Genomic DNA, 22,557 nt, shown 5'->3' with positions numbered 1-22,557 from the left:
TTCCTGCCCAGTGAGGGTATCATTACTGTTGGCAGGGATGGCCCAGACTGGGACTTGGAGACCCAGCAAGTCAGGGCCCAGCGCCAGCCCATCCTGAGACTGTGTGCACGGGATCCCAGGTCCCAGACGCCCCGCCTGGAGACAGCACGGGGTCAGGGGTTCCTGAAACGGGGCTGATCAGATTGGGACCATGAGATGTTTCTTTGCAGTTTAGTAACCAGCCAGACTCAGCCCCGGCTGACTCCAGGCCCCAGGCCCAGCCCCCTTCAGTCCACTCCGCAGGCCCCAGGCCCCCAGGCCCCCAGGCCCCCAGCCTGAGGGCCCTGACCCAGGGAGCCCTGTCCGCCCTCCGAAGAGACCTGCCAACGTCACCCCAGAGAGCACAAGCTCCTGAATGCCCCCTTCACCTGCATCTCCTGCTAAGTTTTCCAGAAAATCCTATATACGCTCGAGCTCTCAGCCAACACGGTGTGACACCTCAGTCGAGTCCCCTCGGGCTCCTGGGGCTGAGCATGGCCTTTCTGCACCGAATGGATCGACGCGAAGGTGGGTCGGGGTCAACACGGGAGGGAGCCGGGCCCACTTCAGAGGGTGGGCAGGTGGGAGGGGCTCAGCCCAGTGCTGCTCTGAGCTCTTCCTGACCCACGTCCCCTTCACCACGACCTTGGGGCACCTGCTGTCACAATTCAGGGGAGGAAACCGAGGCACGGAGAACACAAGTCCCCGATATCACACGACAGGAAGAGGGGAGCCCAGGCTCCACCTGGGAGGCCAGGGCTCGGGGGACTGTCACCCAGGAGGGGGGGTCCGTTCGGGGCCAGGTGGGCCGGGGTGAGCTGGGCCCTGCGGAGGACAAGGGCACAGAGCTCCAGGCACGCGGGGCGCTGGTGACCAACTGGCCCAGGCCCTTGCTCAGGACCCTTCAGTGCACAGGAAGATGCTCTACCCACTGAGCCGCACCCCCAGGGCTGCCCTGGTCCCCTCCTGCCGGGACCCAGCGTGGCCGCTGCCTGCATCTGTGTCCCTCCTCATACGAGCAAGAGGCCACTCTCCACAGTGAGCCCCTCAGAACCTCGGGCACTTCTGTGCCCCCCCCCCCCCGAGGTCAGGGCCTGAGGCATCGAGAGCCACCCTCCAGGGGGCACTGTGACGGCAGAGGGCCCTGGGGGTCAGGTGCGCTCGGTGAGGTGACTGGGGAGCAGGACCCCAGGGAGCCTGCCATCGGGCCTGGGACCCGACCTGCTGCCCGAGCCTCTGGTCCCAGCAGCGTTTTCCACCCAGGAGGACCCGCCTTCCATCCTAGAAGGTGCCTTACCTCCTGGTCCCTGCTCACCACCATGCCCTCCTCCGGTGACAACGGAAATGACTAGTGACAGACTGCACTTCGCTCTCACCGCCCAGCCACGCGCTTGACGGAAACGAGAACCTCGCGAGGTCCCAGCCACGGGAGGTGACGCGTCGGGTGAATCGGGGACGAAGGGAGTGAACGGGAGGAACACGTTTTTAATAACATCCCAGGAAACTAACTGCGACACGGGCAATGGTCTGTTCCAATCGGAATAGAAAGTGCCTCGGGGGAGCCAGACACAAATGTCAAACAGGTTCACTATTTTCTTAGAAAAGAAAAAAAAAGACTATTAACTTTCAGGTGGGCACGAGCCACCCCGCTCCCAGCAGCACCGTCCTGGGCCCACTGGGTCAGCTTGGCCCCCGACGGCAGGTCCCCAGGCTGGGTGGGAGAGACACCCCCAGGATGCAGGATGCAGGGACCTGCCTGGGGTCCCCGAGAGGGAGGAAACCATTGCTCAGTCAGCCCATCATCCAGCAAACTGCACTGGCCCCCAGCCACCAAGAGCCCCAAACGACAGTGGGGACGGTCTGGCAGGGCTTGGAGCTTGTCGCTCTGAGATCTTCGAAACGGGGGTCTGGGCCCTGGGGGTTCTCTTCCACCCCCCCGTGGCGGGCTGACATGGGTCCCCAAAGATGGGTCCACCCAGAACCTTAAAAGTGGCCTTATGTGGAGTGAGTGTCCCTGCAGGTTAGGGACCTCAAGATGAGACCATCCTGGATCTGGGGTCCCTAAATCCAGTGACCAGCGTCCTGATGCAGGAGAAGATAGGGAGGCTGGAGACCGGGAGGCAGAGGCCACGTGGCCACAGGCAGGGACTGACATGATGTTGGTGGCATCCCCGGGGGCTGGACAGGGGCCGGGAAGGACCAGCAGCCTCCAGAGGGAACCAACCAACCCAGCCGACACTGCGGTCGGACTCTGACCTCAGAACTGGGAGACAGTAAATGCCTGTTGCTTCAAGCGCCCCCATCCTGGTCCTTAGTGACGGCCACCCTGGGAAGCTAACACACCCACCTCTCCGCTCCTGTGTCCACTCTGGGGCCCGCCTCCCCCCGAGGGGCTCTTCCTGGAGGCCCGAGGTGACCGTGAGACCTCAGGGCAGACCTGCGATGGCCTCGCCCACCTGCGCCTGCAGACCCGCTGCCACCCGCCTCTCCCTGGGGGCCCATCCTGCTCCTGGCACGCAGTAGGTGCTCAGTAAACACATGCTCAGCCAGCACAGCGTCTCCACCGCGATTTCACCACATCTCACGTCATTTTACTGTTAAAAGTAACTCTGGTCTCCCTGTAAAAGGAGCCAATGCCGTCGCCATAAATAGAAGGTAACCGTAAAAATAAACACACAGCTGTTAGAGTGAAAAATGCCCCCCATTAAGCATCGCCTGTGCCAGCAGCGCCCCTGCCCTCACCTGGGGAGACGCCGAGTTTACGCACAGAGGCACGTTAGGGATTTCCAGGCTGGCCACCGGAGCCCGGCCTCCTGGGGGGCTAGCTCCTGCCTCAGCCTGAAACACAGGGGTCGTCACTCCCCAACGCGAGACCCTAGCTGGCCCGCCTGGCCTCCTGGAGACAGGGGTGGGAGGAGAGGCAGACCACCGGGACCCGTGGCTGGACTTCGGGGCTGGGCCCCTCTGTCATTTCTGTGTCCGATGAGTTTCCTGGGGCTCCCCTAATACACGTCCACAAACTTGCTGCTTAAAACAACAGTCCTGGCGCCACAAACCCAGCACTGTGTGGGGGCAGCTCGCGCCCCCTCCAGAGGCTCTGGGGGAGGCCCCTCCTCTCGCCCACCTGTGGTGGCGGCAGCTGTCTCCTGGCTCGTGGCCACATCGCTCTAGGCTCTCCCTCCGTCTTCCCGTGGCCTCTCCCTGAGTCTCTTCCCTTCTCTTTGGATTCAGGGATTTGGGGTGGACCCTAAGCCAGGATGCCCCCATCCGGAGATCCTCACCCTGACCACCTGTGAAGCTCCTGTTTCCAAATGAGGCCACAGCCACAGGTTCGGGTGGACCTGTCCTTGGGGGCCCCACTCGGTCCCCACAGCTCCAGCGCTGCCTCCGGGGACCCACTGGAGCTCCAGCGCCACCCCCCCAGCCCGGCCTGGCACACAGCAGGCAGTCAATACGTGGCCGGCATGTCCATCAAGGCTGTCACCAGGCAACCGGCCGGGAGCAGGGTGCTGTGGCTGTCGGGTGCTCCCGGGGGACGGGGCTGGAGCTGGATTTCACGGTTCTGCAAAGCACGGTAATTTGGACGCGAGGCCTGGCTCTTCTCCGTGGAGCTATTCGGAGGGTCCGATCGGCCGCCGCTGTGACGCGGGGAGAAAGGTAATCGGCTAATAAAGTCGCCTTCTCTAGGCAGAGGCTGGTTTTGGAAAGCATGCATTTAAAGGCCGCGTGGCCTCCTCTGAATATACACGGGGGAGCTTGCAGGGTCCAGGGCGGATGTGAGGGGTCCGGGGTCCTGTCTTCCAGCAGGGTCCAGAGACGGCGCCTTCCCAGAACCTGGAGTCCCCCACAGCACCCCTCCCTGCCCAAGCTGGGGCCTGGGAGGCAGGGGCCGGGGTGGAGGGAGCTGGCCTTGGCATGTCCAGCCTGAGTCCCCCTGCAGGACGCCACTGTCAACCAGGTGACCAGGGCTCAGAACCGGCTGCTGGCACCCAGAGGCCACAGCTCAGACCCCAAGTCTCACCCCAAGTCCAACGCAGAGCGGGGGGCACAGGGCCCACGGTCAGCGTTGAGGTTGGCATCGCCCTGCCTGAGACCTCCAATGGCCTCCCTTCCTGCCGGACACCCAAGACCTCAGCAGGCTTCTTAGGATGTGCTGCTGGGGCCCCGGTCAGGAGCTCAGCTCCCAGCCCTGACGCCCCATCTCCAGGCTCCCAGCCCTGGGGCCTTGGCCAAGACCCTGACCTCTGTCCTTGAGTTTTCTCAATGGTGAAGTCACGAAACAATTCCAGCCTCCTCCCGGGTGGACGCAGACCACAGGAGGTGACGGCTGGGAGCTGTGGTCATCCTCCCAGCCCACTCTGCCCCAAGACCCCCCGCAGGCTCCGTACGGGATGCACTGAGCTCCTGAGACCCAGCGAAACCAGATTTGTCTCCCACAGTGAAAGGGGAAGACAGACAGGGGGCTCCCCAGGATGTGTGGCGTGGCAGGTGGGAGGTGAGCAGGGTGCTCCCAGCACCGCATGGGACCCCACATGGCCTGTGAGCCAGCAGACCACCCTCAGAGTGAGCACCAGGGCCCCTCAAGGCCATCGACCAGGAGTCCAGGAAAACTCAGGCAAAGTGAAGGCCAGCGGCTGCCCCAACTCAGCATCTGGGCTGTGTTCTCCCAAACACCTACCAGGCCCACACCTGAGCAGCCCACACCTGAGGCCCACACCTGAGGCCCACACCTGAGCTGCTCACACCTGAGGCCCACACCTGAGGCCCACACCTGAACAGCCCACACCTGAGCTGCTCACACCTGAGGCCCACACCTGAGGCCCACACCTGAGCAGCCCACACCTGAGCTGCTCACACCTGAGGCCCACACCTGAGGCCCACACCTGAGCTGCTCACACCTGAGCTGCTCACACCTGAGACCCACACCTGAGGCCCACACCTGAGCAGCCCACACCTGAGCTGCTCACACCTGAGACCCACACCTGAGACCCACACCTGAGACCCACACCTGAGGCCCACACCTGAGACCCACACCTGAGGCCCACACCTGAGACCCACACCTGAGACCCACACCTGAGCTGCCCACACCTGAGCTGCCCACACCTGAGGCCCACATCCCTGGGACACGTGCCCGCGGGCCGGCGTCCTTCCTTCACAAGATGCGCTGCAAGAGGGTTGGGAACCAACCAGTGTGCGCCCCGGCCCCTGGGGGAGGCCGAAGGAGGGAGTCCAGGGGCGCTGCACTGTCCTGCTCCCGAGGCCAGGCCTCCTGGGGAGACGCCCACCCAGCCCTCGCCTTCGCACACTTGCCGACCCCTCTCCAGAGAGGGGCCCGCTTCCAACAAAGACAAGCCCAGCGCAGAAAGGACGTCTCGCCCGTCACCTGAGGAACGCAGGGCCCGGAGAGCTGTCCTTTCTAACTGCCGAGCCCCTTCATGCCCGGCTCTGCTGGGCCTCCCTGGCTTCCTCGGTGAACGTGCACCTTCCCCAGGCCGCTGCGTGGCTCTGGGTGTGCAGAGCCTTCTGGAGAAGCCCAGCCCGCAGAGTCAGCACAGGGGACTGACCACAGAGGCCTCTCCCTCAGCCTGCCCTCCTCCAGGCTGAGAGGCTACAGGCACACAGGGGGTGCACACGTGTGTGTGTGCATGTCCGTGTGTGCACGTACATATGTGTGAAAGTAGGGGCACAGCTATGCCATGTCCCCCAAAGAGGCAGGTCCAGTGGCAGAAGGCTTCTGGGTTAAGGAGGAATTCCCCAGGGGGAGGGCTGGTCGCCGATGCAGCCAGGGGTGACTGCGGGGTCACGAAGTCTCCATCAGAGGCCCGAGCCCCTCCACTGAGACGGCCGTGTGAAAGCAACCACGTGCTGTAGACACGGGCACTTACACACGTGACACTATATGTCACACATGTTCACGCTATCACACACGTCCTGTAGAGCATACTGCGTGTAAGAACCACACGCAGACATGGAGATAAGGGGGCTCCACACCCCTCCCCCAGCAAACGGTCACCCAGGCCCTCTGCTCCCCAACTCAGCAGCCGCGTATTATTTAAACCAAGTTCACAATGTACTCGTATATCTCATATGCCCAAGCGCCTTACATGTAACTGTAAAATGTGTATTTAATCAATACAACTGTGTTTGTGTACACACACACGCACATGCACATGCACACGCGTGCACTCAGGTCAGCAGTGTGGCACTGCAGAGACACGCCCTGTGCCCGCCTTCTCCAGGCCCAGCTGGCACTCGGCCAGGGGAGGGGCCGTGCAGGCCCCACAGTGCCCTCTGCTCCTGGTGCCCACAAGGGGCGACCCAACACGGCTGGGCGGGGCCCCTGGGAACACGGACAATGGCCAGGCAAGGCTGCGATGAACCACGTCACGTCTGAACTGTCACCCCCAGTCCCAGTGTGTTTAAATTTTTACAGCTGTCAGACTCTCAGTGATGAAGTTCCCATAAGGTTGGTGTGGATTTTATTTAGATCCTTTGTCACCTAAGAACTGATAGTAAATGACGATAAAGAAGCAGCTTACTTTACCAGCCTCTTCAACTCCACCCTCCCGCAGCCAGTCATATACATGGGGCCATTCAAACAGACTGTGGGTGCCGGGGGCACCCTGGCCAGGCCCCTCCACATGCAGCCCAGAGGCTCAGACTCCGGGGGATCAGCAGCCAGGCTGGGGGCCCTGCAGCCCACGGGGGAGTCTGGGTGGGGGCATGGGTGCAGCAGGGCCGGGAGCCCCTAGAGCACACAGGCCCCAAAACCTGGGCCCTGGGCCCCTCTGAAGTCACAGACTCTGCGGTGCAGCAGGCGCAGCATGGAGCCCAAGAACCTCCGAGAAGAGCCTCCCCACAGTACAAGCCTCACATGGTCTACTGCTCCCTCCCACACAGGGCATCGCCCACAGACCCTGCCCATTGCCCCTCCTGCCCCTCGGGGGCACCGGACACCGGGACGCATGAGCGTGGGTTACAGGTGCCATGATTCTTTGCATCCAGCAAATGCTTCCGAGGGACTCCAGCGCCTGGAGCCGAGCTGTGTCAGTCCCGAGTTCTCAGTCCATTTCTTTAAATAAACTGAGAAGGTAACAGACACAGTGACACTCGGGGTCGGCTGCTAGGACAGTGAGGACCACGGCCACCAGCGACCGGTGCACAGAGGCCACGGAGGGAGGGGTCTTAGAGGCGAAGCTGCCCCTCCCCGGTCACAGCTCGAAGAATCCTGCTCAGCTCCAGGATAACTAGCTCGGTAAGTAAATGAAAGTTGAGGCCTGTTGACTCACTCAGCCTTCACCCCCCCCCCCCGCCCCCAACGGCAGGGCAACTCAGAGAGCAGGTCTGGAGGGGGACGGGCCCTGCAGGGGGGCCAGGCTCACCCCCAATACTTCCCAGCAGGAACCTGACAGGCAGCTGCCAGCCTGTTTGCGGCTGGTAAGCTCCTCGGCCACCGACAGATTCAGAGGCTCAACCCCAAGCCCATACCTGCAGGAAAAGGCCCGAGCACCCTCCCCTCTGGCCGGGCCTCCCTCCCGCCTCCCTCCTCCCACAGCCCCACACCCCACAGGCCGTCAGGTCCACGCCCTGCCTCTGCTGTGCTTCTTGACTCCTCCGGGCACTTAAGACCTAGAGGAACACCTTCATCTGTGATCTGCGGGGGGGACAGGGAGCCTGGAGAGAAACAGCGGCAAGTCTTTGGAAGTGGGAGGCGGGGAACAATCCCAGCTGTTTTTCCTTAACTGTGTTCTGAGGCCAAGTACAGTGAAGGCGAAGGAACGGCCCCCCTCTGCCCTCGCCTCACAGGCGCTCTGCTGGCCGCTTGGATCTTAGATCAGGGCCCCAGGCCCCCGCCCCCCACTTTGAGTGCAGTTCACACACACACAGCATCTGCATTCACTGCACAGGACGGGGCTCCAGCTTGCAGGGGACGCCGGCCAGGGCGCCCCAAGGGGCAAGCAAGGAAGGTGCACACCCCACCCATGGCCGCACCCCCACCCGTGGCCACGCCCGGAGCGCCTCCCTGCCAGGCCAGGCCTGTGGCGGCGGGATGGTTCCCGCAGAGACTGCCAGCCAAGGCCGCAATTAGGGCCCACAATGCGCCTCTCTCCGGGTTCGCCGCCCCATTCATCTTCGCAGACACCGGAGGACAGCCTGGCCGGAGGGGGACGGATTGGCCAGTGGCTGACCTGAATCTCCACACAAAAGGCGGAGTGTGGACAAGCGGCGCCCTGTGTCCCCCATTCTTCATCCCCCAACAAACCAGATTCACGGAAATGGCGATTTGAACAGCTCCTTCCCACTCCCCCGCACACAACAAGTCCCGATTGTCTGCCGCCCGCCCGGCTCCCTCCTCCCTCCTGCCGGCCAGCCTGCTGCTGGAAGAAAGTGGCCTGGAGCCTGCAGCCCATGGCCGCGGGGGACCAGGGGCCGCCCCCACCCTTCCCAAGGCCTGCCCAGGGCTCTGGAGCCCAAGGGGCCGAAAGGGGCATCTCAGAGAAGACGGAGGGGGCGGCACTGCCCTCAGTCAGGACCTGTCAGAAAGACGGGCAGAGGGGCTCGGTCCCCGTGCAGCAAGCGCAGACGCTCAGGATGGACACCGGACGTCCCAGGACCCTGGAGGGCTGTGGGGGGGAGGCTGGCCTCCCCTGGGTGGCGCCTGACTCAGTGCCTTCCTCCAGGCACACCTGCTCCTGCCTCCCCCTTCTGCTCCTGCCCCGTCTTCCCAGCACAGGGGAGCATGTGTCTGCTTCGCGGGAAACCCCGAGGTTTCTGCGAGGGGCCCTCCAGACCCCATCCACACAAAGGCTCTAGGCGGTGAGCCCCGGCTCCCTCCCAAGCCCTGGCCTGCCTGCACCTGCCACCTTCCACTCCAGGACACAGACACGCCTTCCTCTGACCAAACACACCACCCATGAGACCAGGGCTGGGCGTCTGCGGTGCCCCCGGAGACACGGGGAGCGGCCAGTGCCCGCGGGCGAGCGCCCGGGCAGCCCGCAGCCACAGGCGGCCGCAGCTGTGCTCTCACTAGATCACGGCTTTAAAATCACGGACAACTCCCCTCGTCCCAGAAAATCCCTGCAGGCCGGCACTGCTGGCCTCAGAGAGGAGCTCTGAAACTTTACACGCGTCCCCTTTTCTAAGTGAACCCCAGAAAGAGAGAGGTCAGGGAGGGAGTGAAAAACATGTGGCCTGAACCAGCCCAGCCGCACAGGGTCCCTGGGCCTGGGTGGGTCCAGGCTCCCTGGACACTTGCCCGTCCGGGGACCTCCCACCCACAGAGCCCCGTCCAGGAGCAGAGCAGTAAGTCAGCCCGGGTGGGGGGACCCGCTCCAACTTCGGGAAGGCCGCTGGGTCCCTCGCAGAGAGGCCAGGCCTGCCGCAAACCCGGGGGACAGCCGCCTCTCCCTTCAGGGCCTGGACCCAAAATCGAGAGAGGGACACGGAGCCGGAGAAGCCGGTAGGGGCCTGGGCTGGCCTCCCACACCCCCGCTTCCCGGGCAGCCAGCAGCTGCTCATTAGGGGGACGCAGCTGAACCTTGAGTCCTCCCTTTGCAGGAGCCGAGCTAATGAGGACCTGCCCGCGATGCCGCCACACCGGCTCCCCTCCGTGCCACGGGGGCACAGCACCGGGAGCGCCCGGCAGGGAGCCTCAGGACAGGGCCAGGCCCGCGGCGCGAGCGAGGCCGGGCTGCTCCGCCAGGGCCCGGGCTGAGCCTGGGTGCGCCAGGCCCCTGCTCCGCGCGGCCCGGCCCGGGGACCCAGAGTTTCCAGGGGCGCCCGGGGTGCCCGAGCGCGCCCCAACCACACCAGCCCCGGCCCCGCCTCGGGCCTTTGGCGCGGGGCCCCCCAGTCCCAGGCGCACCCCCAGCTGCCGGGGTCTGACCACCCGCACGTGCGCCCCAATCAAGTCCCAAGAACAGGACCCGAGCCCTGCGCGCCAGCGGGCACCGAGGGGCGGGGGCGAGCGCGGCGCGGGGCGCGGGGAAGGCCCCGCTCCCTGACCCCCGGGGCCCGGCGCGGAGGGGGTGCGGGCGCGCAGGCCTCGCCCCGGGCTCCCTCCCGCGCCCCGCGCCCCGCCGCCCGCGTGGAGCGCGGGTGCCACCTACCGAGGCCGCGGGGAACGCCGCCAGCCGCCGCGCGGGGCAGGGCAGGCGGGAGTCGCGGGGCCCGGCTCGGGGCGCGGGGCGCTGCGAGGGGCGCCGAGGCCCCGTTCCCGCCGACCCCGCGGGGCGCCCCCCCCCCCCCGGCCCCGGGGGCGCGCGGGGCGCGGGGCGGCCGTACCTTCCCGCAGGAACTGCGCGTGGATCACCAGCACCAGGAAGCAGCAGAGCGCGGCCCCCGCGAGCGCCCAGAGCGCCTTCAGCGGCTGCATCGCGCACGGTGCTCGCGGCCGACGCCCCCGGAGTCGCGCAGCCGAGGTCCGGGCGCCGCATCCGCGCCCCGCCGGCAGCCGCCGCGGCCGCCCGCTCGCGCCCCCCCGCCCGCCGGCGCCGCGCGGCTCCGCGACTGCAGGCGCCACTCCGGGGGCCGTCCGCGTCCTCTCGGCGGGGGCGGGGCGGGGCGGGGCGGGGAGGGGCGGCGGGTTAGCGGAGGGTCGGGGGCCGCGGCGGCCGCCGCTCCGGCCACTCGGCCACCATCGCGGGCTGCGGGGCGCCGGGGGCCCGGGCGCGGGGGGGCGGCCGCCGCGGCCCCATGAACCGGCCCCGCCGCCGCCGCCCTCGGTGCCGCGCCGCCCGCAGGGCCCGGACGGCGAGCCGCGGGCCGCGCAACGGCCCGGGGGCTGGGGGCTCCCGCGCGGCCCGGCCCTGCGCCGCCCGCCGCCTCCCTCGCCGCCGCCGCCCGCGCTCGCTCCGCCCGGGGCTCAGGGGGCCGCCGCGCCGCCGCCACCCCCGCGCGGGGCCGGGCTCGGGGCCGGGGCTGCGCGCAGGGCGCGGGGCCGCCGCACCATCGCCGCCGCCGGGGTCCGCGCGGCCCGGCCGAGCCCGCGGCGATCGAACTTGCGCGGCCGGGACCCCCCCGCGCTCCCCGGAGCCCGCGCCGCCGCCGCTGCGGCCGGACGAGGCCCGAGCCGGCGTCTCCCCGGGGCTCGCGCCGCCAGCCCTGCCGGTGCCGGTGCGGGTGCAGCTGGTGGCGGTGGCGGTGGCGGTGGCAGCGGTGGCGATGGCGGGGCGGGCGCGCCGACAGGTGGGGAGGGCGCCGCCGTGCGCCTGGCCGCCCGGGGACGCCGCCGCTCGGCCCGGGGACGCGCGCCCGCCGCTCGCCCGCTCGGCCGGCCCCGGAGGCGTCGGGAGGGAGCCGGGCCGGGCCCGCGGGGATCGCGCTCCGCCCGCCGTCCGCGCCCGCCCGCCGCCGATGCGCACTGGGCCGCGGGGACCCGGGGGATCCCGCCGCCCGCAGCGCCCCCGCCCGGCGCGCCGGGGGTCAGGCGGGGCCGCGGCCGGGAGCGCGCTCGGGCTCCCCCTAGGCGCGCAGGGGCCTCACTGCAGCGCGGCGGCGAGGGGGGCCTGGGGCGCCCGCACCCCGCACCCCGCGGCCCCGGAGGGACGGGAGCCGGCCGAGCGTCGCCAACCCCCGGACTGACCCGCGGTGGCTCCGGAACGACCGGCTCCCCGACGGGAGGCGCCGCCCGCGGGGCGCAGGGCGCGGGGCGCGGGCTCCGCAGACGCCCCCAGCTGCGCGAGGAGGGCGCCGGCCTCGGCCTCCGCAGGGAAGGGCCGGTGTCCGAGTCCGTGTCCGAGTCCGGCCGGTCCTCCTCGCTGACCCGGCCCGGGCAGCGTCTGTCCTGCCCACAGGTCCCGGGGCAGCGCAGGGGCCTCAGGGCATTTTTGTCTGAGCCCAACCTCAAATTCAATTCCAATGCCCAGCGAACAGTTTGGGACCGGGGTGGGGGTGGGGTCCTCTGCCGGAGCCTCTGTCCCCAGGGGGCCGGGTGGAGACAAGGGCGGCGCCCTGCTGAGAGCCCCGTGACTGTGGGGGGGCCCCGCCGAGGCCCCCCCTGCACAGCCGGTCCTGCGCCGGGAGGGGGGCGGCCAGGCCTGGAAGGCCCTTGGGTGTCACACTGGGCAGACCCCAGTGTCCACCTGGGGAAACTGAGGCCCGCATACGCATGGACGCCGTACCAGCTCCAGCCATAAAGGGCAGGTCTCCAGGGCCAGGCCTGCGCGGCCTCCTGTCCGCCTGTCTCCCCGCCCGCCTGCCCTGATCCGGGGTGCGCAGCCCTGGTCAGAGGGGCCACCGAGCAGCACCCACACCTGGGCTGCATCGCTCCCCGGACCCCCCGCATCCTGGGAGGTCTGAGCTGGGGGTGCTGGGTCCAAGCCCTCACCTGGAGGAGCGGTCAGGCCTCAGCAGTCCAGACCACTCAGGACCTGGCTTGAAAGGGGCCGCATGTCCCCCGGGGCAGTCCCCTCTGGGAACCCCACTTCCTGTAAGCGCCCATGCACCCGTTCCTCTGCCTTCACCCCCAGGCGTTTTCCAGGAAAGCCTGGCTGCAGTGACCGTGTGGAGCCAGCGGCCTGTCCTGCAGAGCGTGACCTCCACCAAGGTCACTGGCCTTCCTGTCTCACCTGCAGCAGAGCTCACCACCCGGTCTGACGGGCCAGGGGGTGCTGGTGACACACCCAGGACCCCAACGCGGCCTCCATCAGGGAACAGAGCCTGCCCCTGGCATCACGGTGTCCCCAGTCAAGTGCATATTATTTGAAATTTTGAAAATTGGAAAGTAGTCTAAATTCACTACAATATGGGGGATCTTCTTTGAAGACAATTGAAAAGAAAATTCACAAAGAGAAGCACGGCCGGAATGCACCTTCCCCGGGGGGAGCGGGAGGCCCGCGTGCGCACTGTGGGGGCCAGAGCACCCTCTGGAATCTCTGCTAGTGTGTGGCGTGGCACATGGCGTGTGCCCCGTGAAGAGGTGAGGATGGAGGGTGGGCGCCCACGGCCGGCGTTCAGAGGGTGGGCTAGTGGTAGGGCAGGAGCACCCACGGGGGTGGCACTCGTTTCCGGGTCTCTCACGGGCATTACTCCGGGCGCGTAGGCAGCGAGCCTGACGGTCCAGGTGTGAGTGTGGCTGTGTCACTAGCAGGTGACAGGACTCTCCACGACCCGTTACAGCTCTCGCGAGTATCTCGGAACCTCCCTCTCGCTCCCGCTTCAGTTACTGCTGTCCCCCCACAGGCCATTTCCTGTGGTGTTTTGATAAAGAAGCAAAGTTATCCCCGTATCAGAAAAGATTTTTCAACAATTGATAAAACTGCCTTTCGATATAATTGGTTTTCTCAGTGATCTCGCATATTTTATTCAGTCTGGGAAGAGTTCCTTGGGCTCCTCAAGATTGTGCAGAAGGAGCCGGGAGCCCCATTCGGGTGAGTGTGAGGGCCGGAGAGAGGGCGTCCCTGCCGAGACCGCTGGCCACGCTCTGCTAGCAGGGTCAGGGAGCTGGAGGCAGAGCAGTCCCCGGGCGAGGTGCCCAGAGTGCCAGCTTGCCTGCCCACGGGGCCATCTCGACTTCCGGGGCGGCCCATCTGTCCCACACCCTGCCTGTTCCCAGGGAACCTGCAGTCAGCTCCCCAGGTCAGGCAAGAAGCCTGCTGGGCTACGCGGGGCCGAGGTGAGCCCCCTGGCCAGTTACTGTCCCTCCTAGACCTGTAGTCCTCTAGAGAGGACCTGGGGGCAGGCCCAGCAGGAAGCTGAGGGAAGGTGGTGGTGGGAAAGACAAGGCACGTCCAGGACGTGTGAACATGACGCGTGTCCCTGAGGGGGAAAATCATAAGTGATTCAGGGAAAAGTACAGTGATGATGATAATAACAATAATAGTAATAATGATAATTCTGAATGGCCTTATTCTCAAAGAAATTCGGGAGAAGGCAAGACCCGTGAAAGAAAATCACGCTGCTAAGATAAAAGAGAAGAAAAACAGAAAGAACTCTTGGAAATTAATGTAACGAGCCAATTTTAAGCTACGGAGGAAGGACTGAAGGGTAACACAGGTGTGACCAAAACCCAGGCTGCGGAAAATCAAGTCAGAGACGTTTCCCTGGGTGGGAGAAGATGGAGAGAGATACGGAAAGGCAAGCGAACGCTGAACTGTGGGTGTCAGACTTTCATTTGTTAGAAATTCCAAAGGAGAAAATGAAAGGCAAGGAGAGGAGGAAATAGTCCAGTAAAGGAACACGCGTCTCACGACGGCAGGGCTCACCCTGTTCGGGAGAGATCCAACGGCTAGGCCTGGGCCCGGGTGTGGAGCACAGGCCTGCGAGACATAGGGAACCAGCCACACATCAGGCGTGTTCTCTGAGCTCGGACACGAGCGGACTCACCAGCAGTGCTGGCTCCTGGGAGACACTGGGGCCGGGTCTTGAAATTCTAATGGAAAAAGTCAGGGATCTAGAATTTTATACCCAGCTGCGCTGGCAGTGACGCCCACCCCACAGGCACTCAGAGTTCAGCCCACCAGGCACACACCCTAGAACGACACTCGGGCAGAGAGAGGAATGATGAATTCGGGTTTGAGAATCTGGGACAAAGGAACACTTAGCACCTTGGATTCTCTAGAAGGGCAGCAAGCTGTAAGAATCACATCCAAGGAAAACCCCTTCGGCCGGTAAAACCTTCCCAAGCGACTCGCATCTCTCTCTCCAGAGTCCTGCTCACAAACCCGACGTCCCTGGTAAACACCACGTCTGGAGCCACATTATAAATGTCATGTATTGCATCTTGAGTTTTAAAATTAATATGTAGACAAAGGTCAGAAAAATATTTATAGTAAAAAAAAAGTAAAAATCCTTCAACCTCAATTATTTTCTAAATGTATGAAAGACGGGAGGGGGAGTGTTGCGGCAGAGAGAGGGCTTTCTTCCTGCTCAGGGTGGGGAGGTCGCGGCGCTGACCACAGGCAACGGAGTTGGGAGCGGGACTAGGCGAGCTCCTGAAGCCACCAGGCTGGGTAAAACAGAGCCATGAAAATTAAGGCAGGATGGGCCAGAACGGGGGGAGTACGCCACGAGGAGTTTGCCCTGGGGAGAAGTCGAGGTGGGGGGGCGAGCAGAATCTTGCTTTTCATTCTGAAGCTTCATTTGCCGCTTGAGTTTTTTACCGAGTGAGTCATATCATGTTCTGCGACTTGAGAAAACCTAGTATCATGAAAATAATGTAAAGTGAGGCCGAGCTCGAGATGTAGGCTGGAGAAGGCTGGGGGGCAGGCAGAAAGCCCGTGCGGTGACGGGGCCCCATGTTTGTGACTCAGTACGTCGCATTTCTACAGCCTCTGCGAAGACCCAGGTACCTGGCCGGGAAAGGTGGAGCCAGATCCCTGCACAGGGAACATCTCCCGGGGATTCCAGCAGAGCCAGAGCACTGCACTCAGACCCTAGGATCTGGTTCGTCTGATGAAAGTCATGCATGCATGACACGTGTGCACACATGCACACAAGGCACATGTGAACACATACATGACACACGTGCACACACAGGCACATACGCGACACACGTGCACATGCACATACATGCACACATATGCACAGTGCACACACTTATGCATGCAAACGCGCACACTGTGTATGTGCCTCTGTGCACGTGGGGGTGGGGTGTCTGTGTCTGCGTGCGTGTCATCTCTGGGAATATGCCTCTAAGATCATTTCAAAGGAGAGACACATTTCCCCAGGGGACGTGGAAGCGTCTAACGCCTCAAGTCTCGAAGACAGATTTGTCAGTCCCAGGGGAGTAAACTCTCTCGGGGGACCTGCTAATGAGTACACGCACGCAGACACACAGACACACGCGACAGACGTGCACACAGCCTGCAGCCTCCTCCAGCTGCGAGTGGCAGGGGGTCCTCCTGGAGCCCGTGGACACCCTCAAGTGTGGACACCCCAGGTGTGGAAGGAGGGAGCACAGGAGACTGGGCACCACATCACCCACCCCCAGGCTCTTCATTTCAGCAAAGTATGTGACAAGACCCACAGTCCCCTTGTCCAGCGCCTCCAGCCAGGGTCATGGCAGTGACCTATCCGTGGCTGGCTGTGGCTCTGGGGCAGGCATCTTAGTGGTCACCAGGGCAGCTCTGCGCGGGCCCCTGGGGTTCAGATCCCCTCCCTGCCTCTGAGTGCGGGCCGAGCTATTGCGCCCCTCAAGATCCAGTGTTCCCACCTCTAGAAGGGGAGGGTGTGGCACTAACTCAAAGGTGGGGAGGGCGCTTGCAAGCGGTGCAGAGGCCGATCGCTGTGGGTGCCAGGCCCATGCCACCAGGCTTGCCACACAGCAGAGGGCTCCCTGGGGGGGGGATCCAGCTCTTTTATTTTAACTCTCACCCAAGGATATTTTTTCCACTGCTTTTCAGAGAGTAGGGGAGAGAAACATCAATGTGAGAGAGACACATCGATTGGTTGCCTCCCGCAACCCCCGAGGCTGGGGATCAAGCCTGCCACCAAGGTTCGTGCCCTTGGCCAGAACTGAACCCGGGACCCTTCAGTCCACGGGCCGGTGCTCTAACCACCGAGCAACACTGGCTAAAGTCAGCTCTTTTATTTTAAATTTTGTTTCAAGATCTGAAGTCTTCCCAGCTGGGTTGAACCGTAGGAAGCCAGAACTTCACTCTAAATTAACTGTTTCTGAAGAACTGGGGTGAAAACCTGCTTTAAACGGTTGGAATTCTGTCTCCATTGAACCCCTCAGACAGGGCGAGGCCATGTCCCAGGGAAGACGATTCTTCACATCAGGGCTGCACGGTGGCCCGTCCCCACCAGACTGGGAATCACATTGGGGGGGCACCCAGCTCCCACCCTGCCGGACCTCTGCCTAGTGTGGGAGAAATGAGGCCCCACTGCCCTGTTTGGGGGGCCCCTGACCTGTACTCCAGCCATGGTGCTGGGGGACAGGGAACAACCAGCTCCCAGGGAAGCCCCCACTCACAGCTATGACGATGCCCTGGTGTTAATACACCCACAGGCCCGGTGGGGACAGTGACCACAGGGGACACTGAACGAAGGGCTGCCTCAGGTGACTCATCACCTCAGCACTTCCCCCCCTGAGGATGGAGCTGGCGGCAAGGGACACAGTCAAACTTATTTTACAAACACAGGCTTGGCCCAGGGGCCACAGTTTGCTGAGATGATTTTTAAATATTGTGTTAAAATCTTACTCATCTTGATGACTGAGTGTGTGAACACTCCCTAGATTTTGTGCCTGACCCGTGTCCCCGCCCTGGCCACTGCTGGCCACAGACTCCGAGTAGCTTCTTTGTAGTAAACCCCTGGAAACAGTGTGATTGTGGCACATCCACAGGATGGGATACTATGTAGCAGAGGACAAGACATGAACTAGACCCACTGTGTCAACAAGCACCAGCCCCAAACGCCCGAGGTGGGCACTGAGGCCAGCTGCTGGACCACCACAGGGACAGATCCTGGGAACATTCCCCAAGGTCATGATCATGAGCTGAGGCCCTGTCATGGGCCACCCATCCCCATTAGTCCCCACAGTCACCTCCGGAGGCACAGGCTCGACTTGTTGCCGAGGAAACCAAGGCTCAGGAAGGTCAGAAACCTGCCTATGGCTGGACAAGGAGGGGCTGGTCTAGGGCGAGGTCTACCTGGGCAGCCCTTGCTACCTCCCGAGAGGTTTAACGTCCTTAGAGCCCCCGCCATCTCTCCACCCATGTGTCATCCATCTGTACATCCATCCATCCTTCCATCCATCCACCCATCCATCCATCCATCCATCCATCCATCCATCCATCCACCCACCCATCCACCCACCCATCCATCCATCCTTCCATCCATCCATCCATCCATCCATCCATCCATCCATCCATCCATCCACCCACCCACCCACCCACCCATCCATCCATCCTTCCACCCATCCACCCATCCATCCACCCATCCTTCCATCCATCCATCCATCCACCCATCCACCCATCCATCCATCCATCCATCCACCCACTCATCCATCCATCCATCCATCCATCCATCCATCCATCCATCCATCCATCCATCCATCCATCCACATATCAATCTATCCATTTGTTCATTTATCCATCCACCCATCTTCCTTCCTTCCTTCCTTCCTTCCTTCCTTCCTTCCTTCCTTCCTTCCTTCCTTCCTTCCTTCCTTCCCTCCCTCCCTCCCTCCCTCCTTCCTTCCTTCCTTCCTTCCTTCCTTCCTTCCTTCCTTCCTTCCTTCCTTCCTTCCTTCCTTCCTTCCTTCCTTCTGCCCATCCATCCATCCATCCATCCATATCCATCCAGTCATCACACATCTGTTCATACATGTATCCATTTGTCCAGATATCCATCCACCCACCCATCTACTCATCCATCCACCCATCAATCACCCATCTGTTCACCCAGCCATCATCCAGCTAGTCTGACCTTCCTTCCTTCCTTCCTTCCTTCCTTCCTTCCTTCCTTCCTTCCATCCATCATATATCAATTTGTTCATTTGTTCATCCATCCAACCACCCATCCTTCTACCCACCCACTCACTCGGGAAGCCAGAGCTGTGACTGCGGCCAACCTAGGTTTCCTGAGAGCTGAGCATGGGGCTGAGAGGACACGCAACAGAGGCCCAACACGGACAGAAGACTTTCAGAAGGTGGGTCTGAGAATAACGAGGCTTCTATGCAGACACCAAAGGAGTCCATCTGAGGGAGAAAATGCGAGGTTCTCCTCAGGGCAGGCACAGGCAGTGAGGCTGAGCATGGCGGGGGGGCCGGGCCGGTGGGGCATGGTGAGACCCAGGGCCCCGCCTTCTCAGTATTCCTTTCCGCGTGCTGGGACCCAGCATCCCGTGCCCCCAAAGCTAGAGGCTTCCCCCACGCAGCTGTGTGATAAGGGGCTTACTTTCATGATAGCCCGAGGGCCGGTCTGGGGACCTCTGTGTTTCTGCTCTGCTCCCTGGGAGAGCCTGTCGGACACTGCAGCCAGCATCAAGGAGCCCACACTTGCACTGTCTTCCCTGCACCTACGTGGCCATGACATGGGTCCTTTCATGTCCCCTGGGCCACCCTGCCTGAGCCTGCATGCCCTTTCAGGAGCTCAGTCCAGCCTCCTATTTGCCCCTGACCGTGGCGGCCGGTGTCCCCCAGGGGGGGTCTGGTTCCTGCTCCTCCCCACCTGGCCACCCCGGGCTCCAGCCTCCGCCATCCAACCAGCCCGGCCACCAGGAGGCAGTGTGGCAGACGGAAGAGGGCAGACGGCCTCTAGAATTTGGATTTCTGCCTATAACCCTTACATGGTTGTGGATGCAAGCTCATAGCTCTCTCAGCCTCAGTTTCCCCACTTTATCGTCTCCACAAGGCTGCCCCTGAGAGAAATTACCTGGGCTATGAAGGTGCGGGGGGCCCCCACCCCTGGGCTGCTGTTCTGATGTGATGTTGGTTATTGTGGGTATGAACCAACCCCAGACCTTCCCTCTCCTCGACCACGGCTTCCCTCGTTCCTGGGCCTTCTTCCAACTCGGGACCAACCAGAGAGTCCAATACACCCCAACCAGTCACACGGGTGCTCACTGGCCACCCCAGCTTCCCAGGCCCCAGAGCCCTGCCTCACCCTTCCTACCAGCCTTGAGCTCTAATAACAGTCCTGCTGCCCCCATGGGTGACCGCTGACCACAGCCCTGCTGACACCCTCCCTCTGTCTCATGTCCTCCCGGCTGTTTGCTCGGGTCACAGGGCACACGCATCCTTGTCTAGAGGCTGCTTTGGGGACCCAGAGGAAGGCAGCCTTGCTCTATCAGGCACCCGCTGTAAAGGGACAGCCGGAGGGTGCTCTGTGTGACCCCCCCCCCACTCCGGGGACCTGGATGCAAGGACAAAGGGCCTGGGTGAGGAGAGTGAGGTGGCCCTGGCAGCCTCCACTCCAGGTGGAGCACAGCATCTCTCCCCAAACCCCTGACCCCCAACCTCGACCTCCAGGCGCTGCCTTGCCCCCACCCCCACCCCCACTAGCCAGAGGCTGGTCAGTCAGTCCAGGACGGCGCTGAGAAGGGACAGGAAATGGGGACACTGCCACTTTCCAGGCTATGACTGGGCCCCGAGAGGCCCTGTCCAGGCCCAGGACACTCCTCTCCCGATAAGATGCGAGCCCTGTGGGGGGAGGCCATGCTTCTCGCTGCCACGCAGCTGACCCCTCTGTGTCCAGGCACCCTCGGAGCTCCTCTGCATGCCACCCCCCACCTTCTAGACAGGGACGAGGGAGAGAGGATTGGGATTCTTAGTAATAATAGCAACTGTGGCAGCTGATATTTATTCAGTGCCAGGGGCCAGGCCTGTCCCCACGAGGGCCCTGAGGTGGTGACTATCACTAATTCCTGAGAAAAGCAGACTGAGCCCCGAGGCTCAGAGTCCAGGCCAGGGCAGGACCCCAGGGCCATCAGCCGAACGCCCACCTGCCGTCCCTCCCAGGCCCCACGGTCATGGGACAGAAATGATTCTGACCACATGCCACCTTTCCGGAGTGTGTGAGGCCTGGGACCTGGCCCCGAGCAGCCACGCGGGGGACCGAGAGCATCCACCTAAATAAGGTCGGAGCCCCGGCCAGAACATCACAGATGGCTTATTGATTTTAAAGACGTGGGGAGCTCTGCTTGTGAAAGTGGTTTATTTCTACCGCTGGCGTCCGGAACTTTCTAACAGGGTTGCTGGGCCTCTGTGGCCACTGTCACCTCAATAATAACAGAGTCAATCATCTCAGCGCCGGGGGACCCGCGAGCTCTCGTGGGCTGATGAGGAAGGCGGATGCTAAATGCCTTTCAGACTGTCCAGTGCCAGGTCCTGGGCCCCAAGCGTTTGGGGGCATTTTTCACCCATGAATTGTGGGGAGACACACCCACAGCTTCCCAATGGGGGCGACACCAGCCGCCCCTCACTTGCCCCATTGGCCTCACAGTCCACGGAGCAGTGCAGAACTCAATGTCACGTAGCAGGAGCACAGAGTGTCACCGGGAGGCAGTCCTGCAGCTGCGGGAGGGGACGGCTCTGTCTGGGTTGTCCCGTCGGTCCGTCACGGCTCTGTGAGTCTGTCCTCTGAGCTCTGACAGCGGCTGCCGGCCCCCAGCCCGCACAACCATGCCCCAGAGCCACAGAGCGGAGGGCAGATCTGACCCGTGTGACCTCACCCGGCCAGCAGCCCTCAGAGCCACGTCACCCGGCAGCTTTCCTGATGAAAGGGCTCAGGTGAGGCCTGACACACTGACACAGGTGTCCCACCCGAAGCTCCATCACACCAGAGGGACAGGAGGCAGCCCAGCAGGACGTCGGGAAGGCCATGGTCAGGAGGCGGCGGCTGGGGAAGGGGACAGAGGCCTGGGGTGGCCAGGTCACTGCCTTGTCCCGGGAAGGGCCTCTGCCCGAGGACCCCACTGTTCACCGAGGGTCCTGAATCAGCCCCACTGCGCGGCCCACATCCTGAGCAGCTGCTCACTTGTCGTCAGCTTCCCAGAAGATCCCCTGCTGCGTGTCCCAGGTGCGATGACAGGAGTGTCCACTGCCCTGCTGACCTAGTCGGCTTGGTGGCCATGACAATGTACCTCGGACGGGGGCTTGGAAACACATTTGTTCTCACAGTTCTGGAAGCAGGGAGTCCGAGATCAAGGTGTCGGCAGGCAGCCCTGGCGACGACCCTCCTCCTGGGTGCAGATGGCTCCCACGTGGCAGAGCTCGTGTTCCGTGTCTCTTCTCTTGAGGTCACTTGTCCCATCACCGAGCCCAACTTCTAATCCCTCCCAGAGGCCTCACTTTCAAATACCTCAGGGGGTAGAGTTTCCGCATGGGGATTTGGGGGGCAGGATTCAGTCCATGGCACCTACTACTGTAAATTTCCTATTGGGCACCAGCTCACACGGTCTCTCTGGGAGCCTGGTGGCTGAGTGGACACCCAGAGGTGGACTGTGCTTCGTCCATCCGTCTGGCTCATGTGGGCACTCGGGTGCCTATCGCAAATGGTCAGCCTCCCGGGGCACCTGCTCCGGGATCCTCACTGTCCAGGACACATGCCCGCCAGGACCTCGCCAGCCTGCAGCTCCTGGACCACGAGTCCATATCCACATGCCCACGTGCCCATGTCCACGTCCCCCAGTGGTGGCACGGAAGATGCTCAAGACACATTTCATGGCCGGCGCAATGACCAAACACACACAGGAAAACTGAGCGGCTTTTCTGCAAACGACCGCGCTCCTAACGGCTGCCCAGGCCAGCGGTGGCGGGGAGCGTGGCGAGGGCCACGTGGGCCCGGCCCCATTTAATGGCCCCATTCTTGTCTTTGAGGATGTGTCCCTGTAAGTAATCTGCTGCCTGGAAATGCAGATGGTCCTGCTCCGGGACCCCGAGGGAGCGGCGGCTGAGACATCCTGCCGGCTGCGGGGGGGGACGGGGGGGACCTCCAGACCGCGGTTTAATTCGTCTGCGTGTGAAACGCGGGCCTCGGAACACTCCCAGGACTAGCAGCAAATGAGTGTGTGCCGAGGCGGCGCGGGCGGCGATTTGCGGGCCGCCGGCAAATTGAACATAAGCTCGCATCACGATGCGGCCGCAGAGAGCG

General features: G+C 63.2%; 1 protein-coding gene across 2 annotated transcripts in view; it reads right to left on the bottom strand.

The window, feature by feature from the left end:
- The window catches only part of TAFA5 (TAFA chemokine like family member 5), a 94,044-nt gene that overhangs the window by 41,528 nt on the left and 29,959 nt on the right, over nucleotides 1–22,557 (bottom strand). Inside the window, exon 1 of one of the 2 annotated variants that reach the window (XM_087814031.1) lies at nucleotides 10,303–10,415. The exons of the other annotated variant lie outside the window; for it this stretch is intronic. Coding sequence (XP_087670157.1) covers nucleotides 10,303–10,393 — 91 coding nt within the window. The 5' untranslated portion in view covers nucleotides 10,394–10,415. Of the gene's footprint in view, nucleotides 1–10,302; nucleotides 10,416–22,557 lie in introns of those variants that run through there. 2 annotated transcript variants of the gene reach the window in all.

Source organism: Miniopterus natalensis, chromosome 2 (genome assembly GCF_054644295.1).
Source record: "Miniopterus natalensis isolate mMinNat1 chromosome 2, mMinNat1.hap1, whole genome shotgun sequence".
Classification (NCBI taxonomy): domain Eukaryota; kingdom Metazoa; phylum Chordata; class Mammalia; order Chiroptera; family Miniopteridae; genus Miniopterus; species Miniopterus natalensis.
Note: the sequence above shows the minus strand (reverse complement) of the source record. Positions and strands in the feature narration are given on the sequence as shown.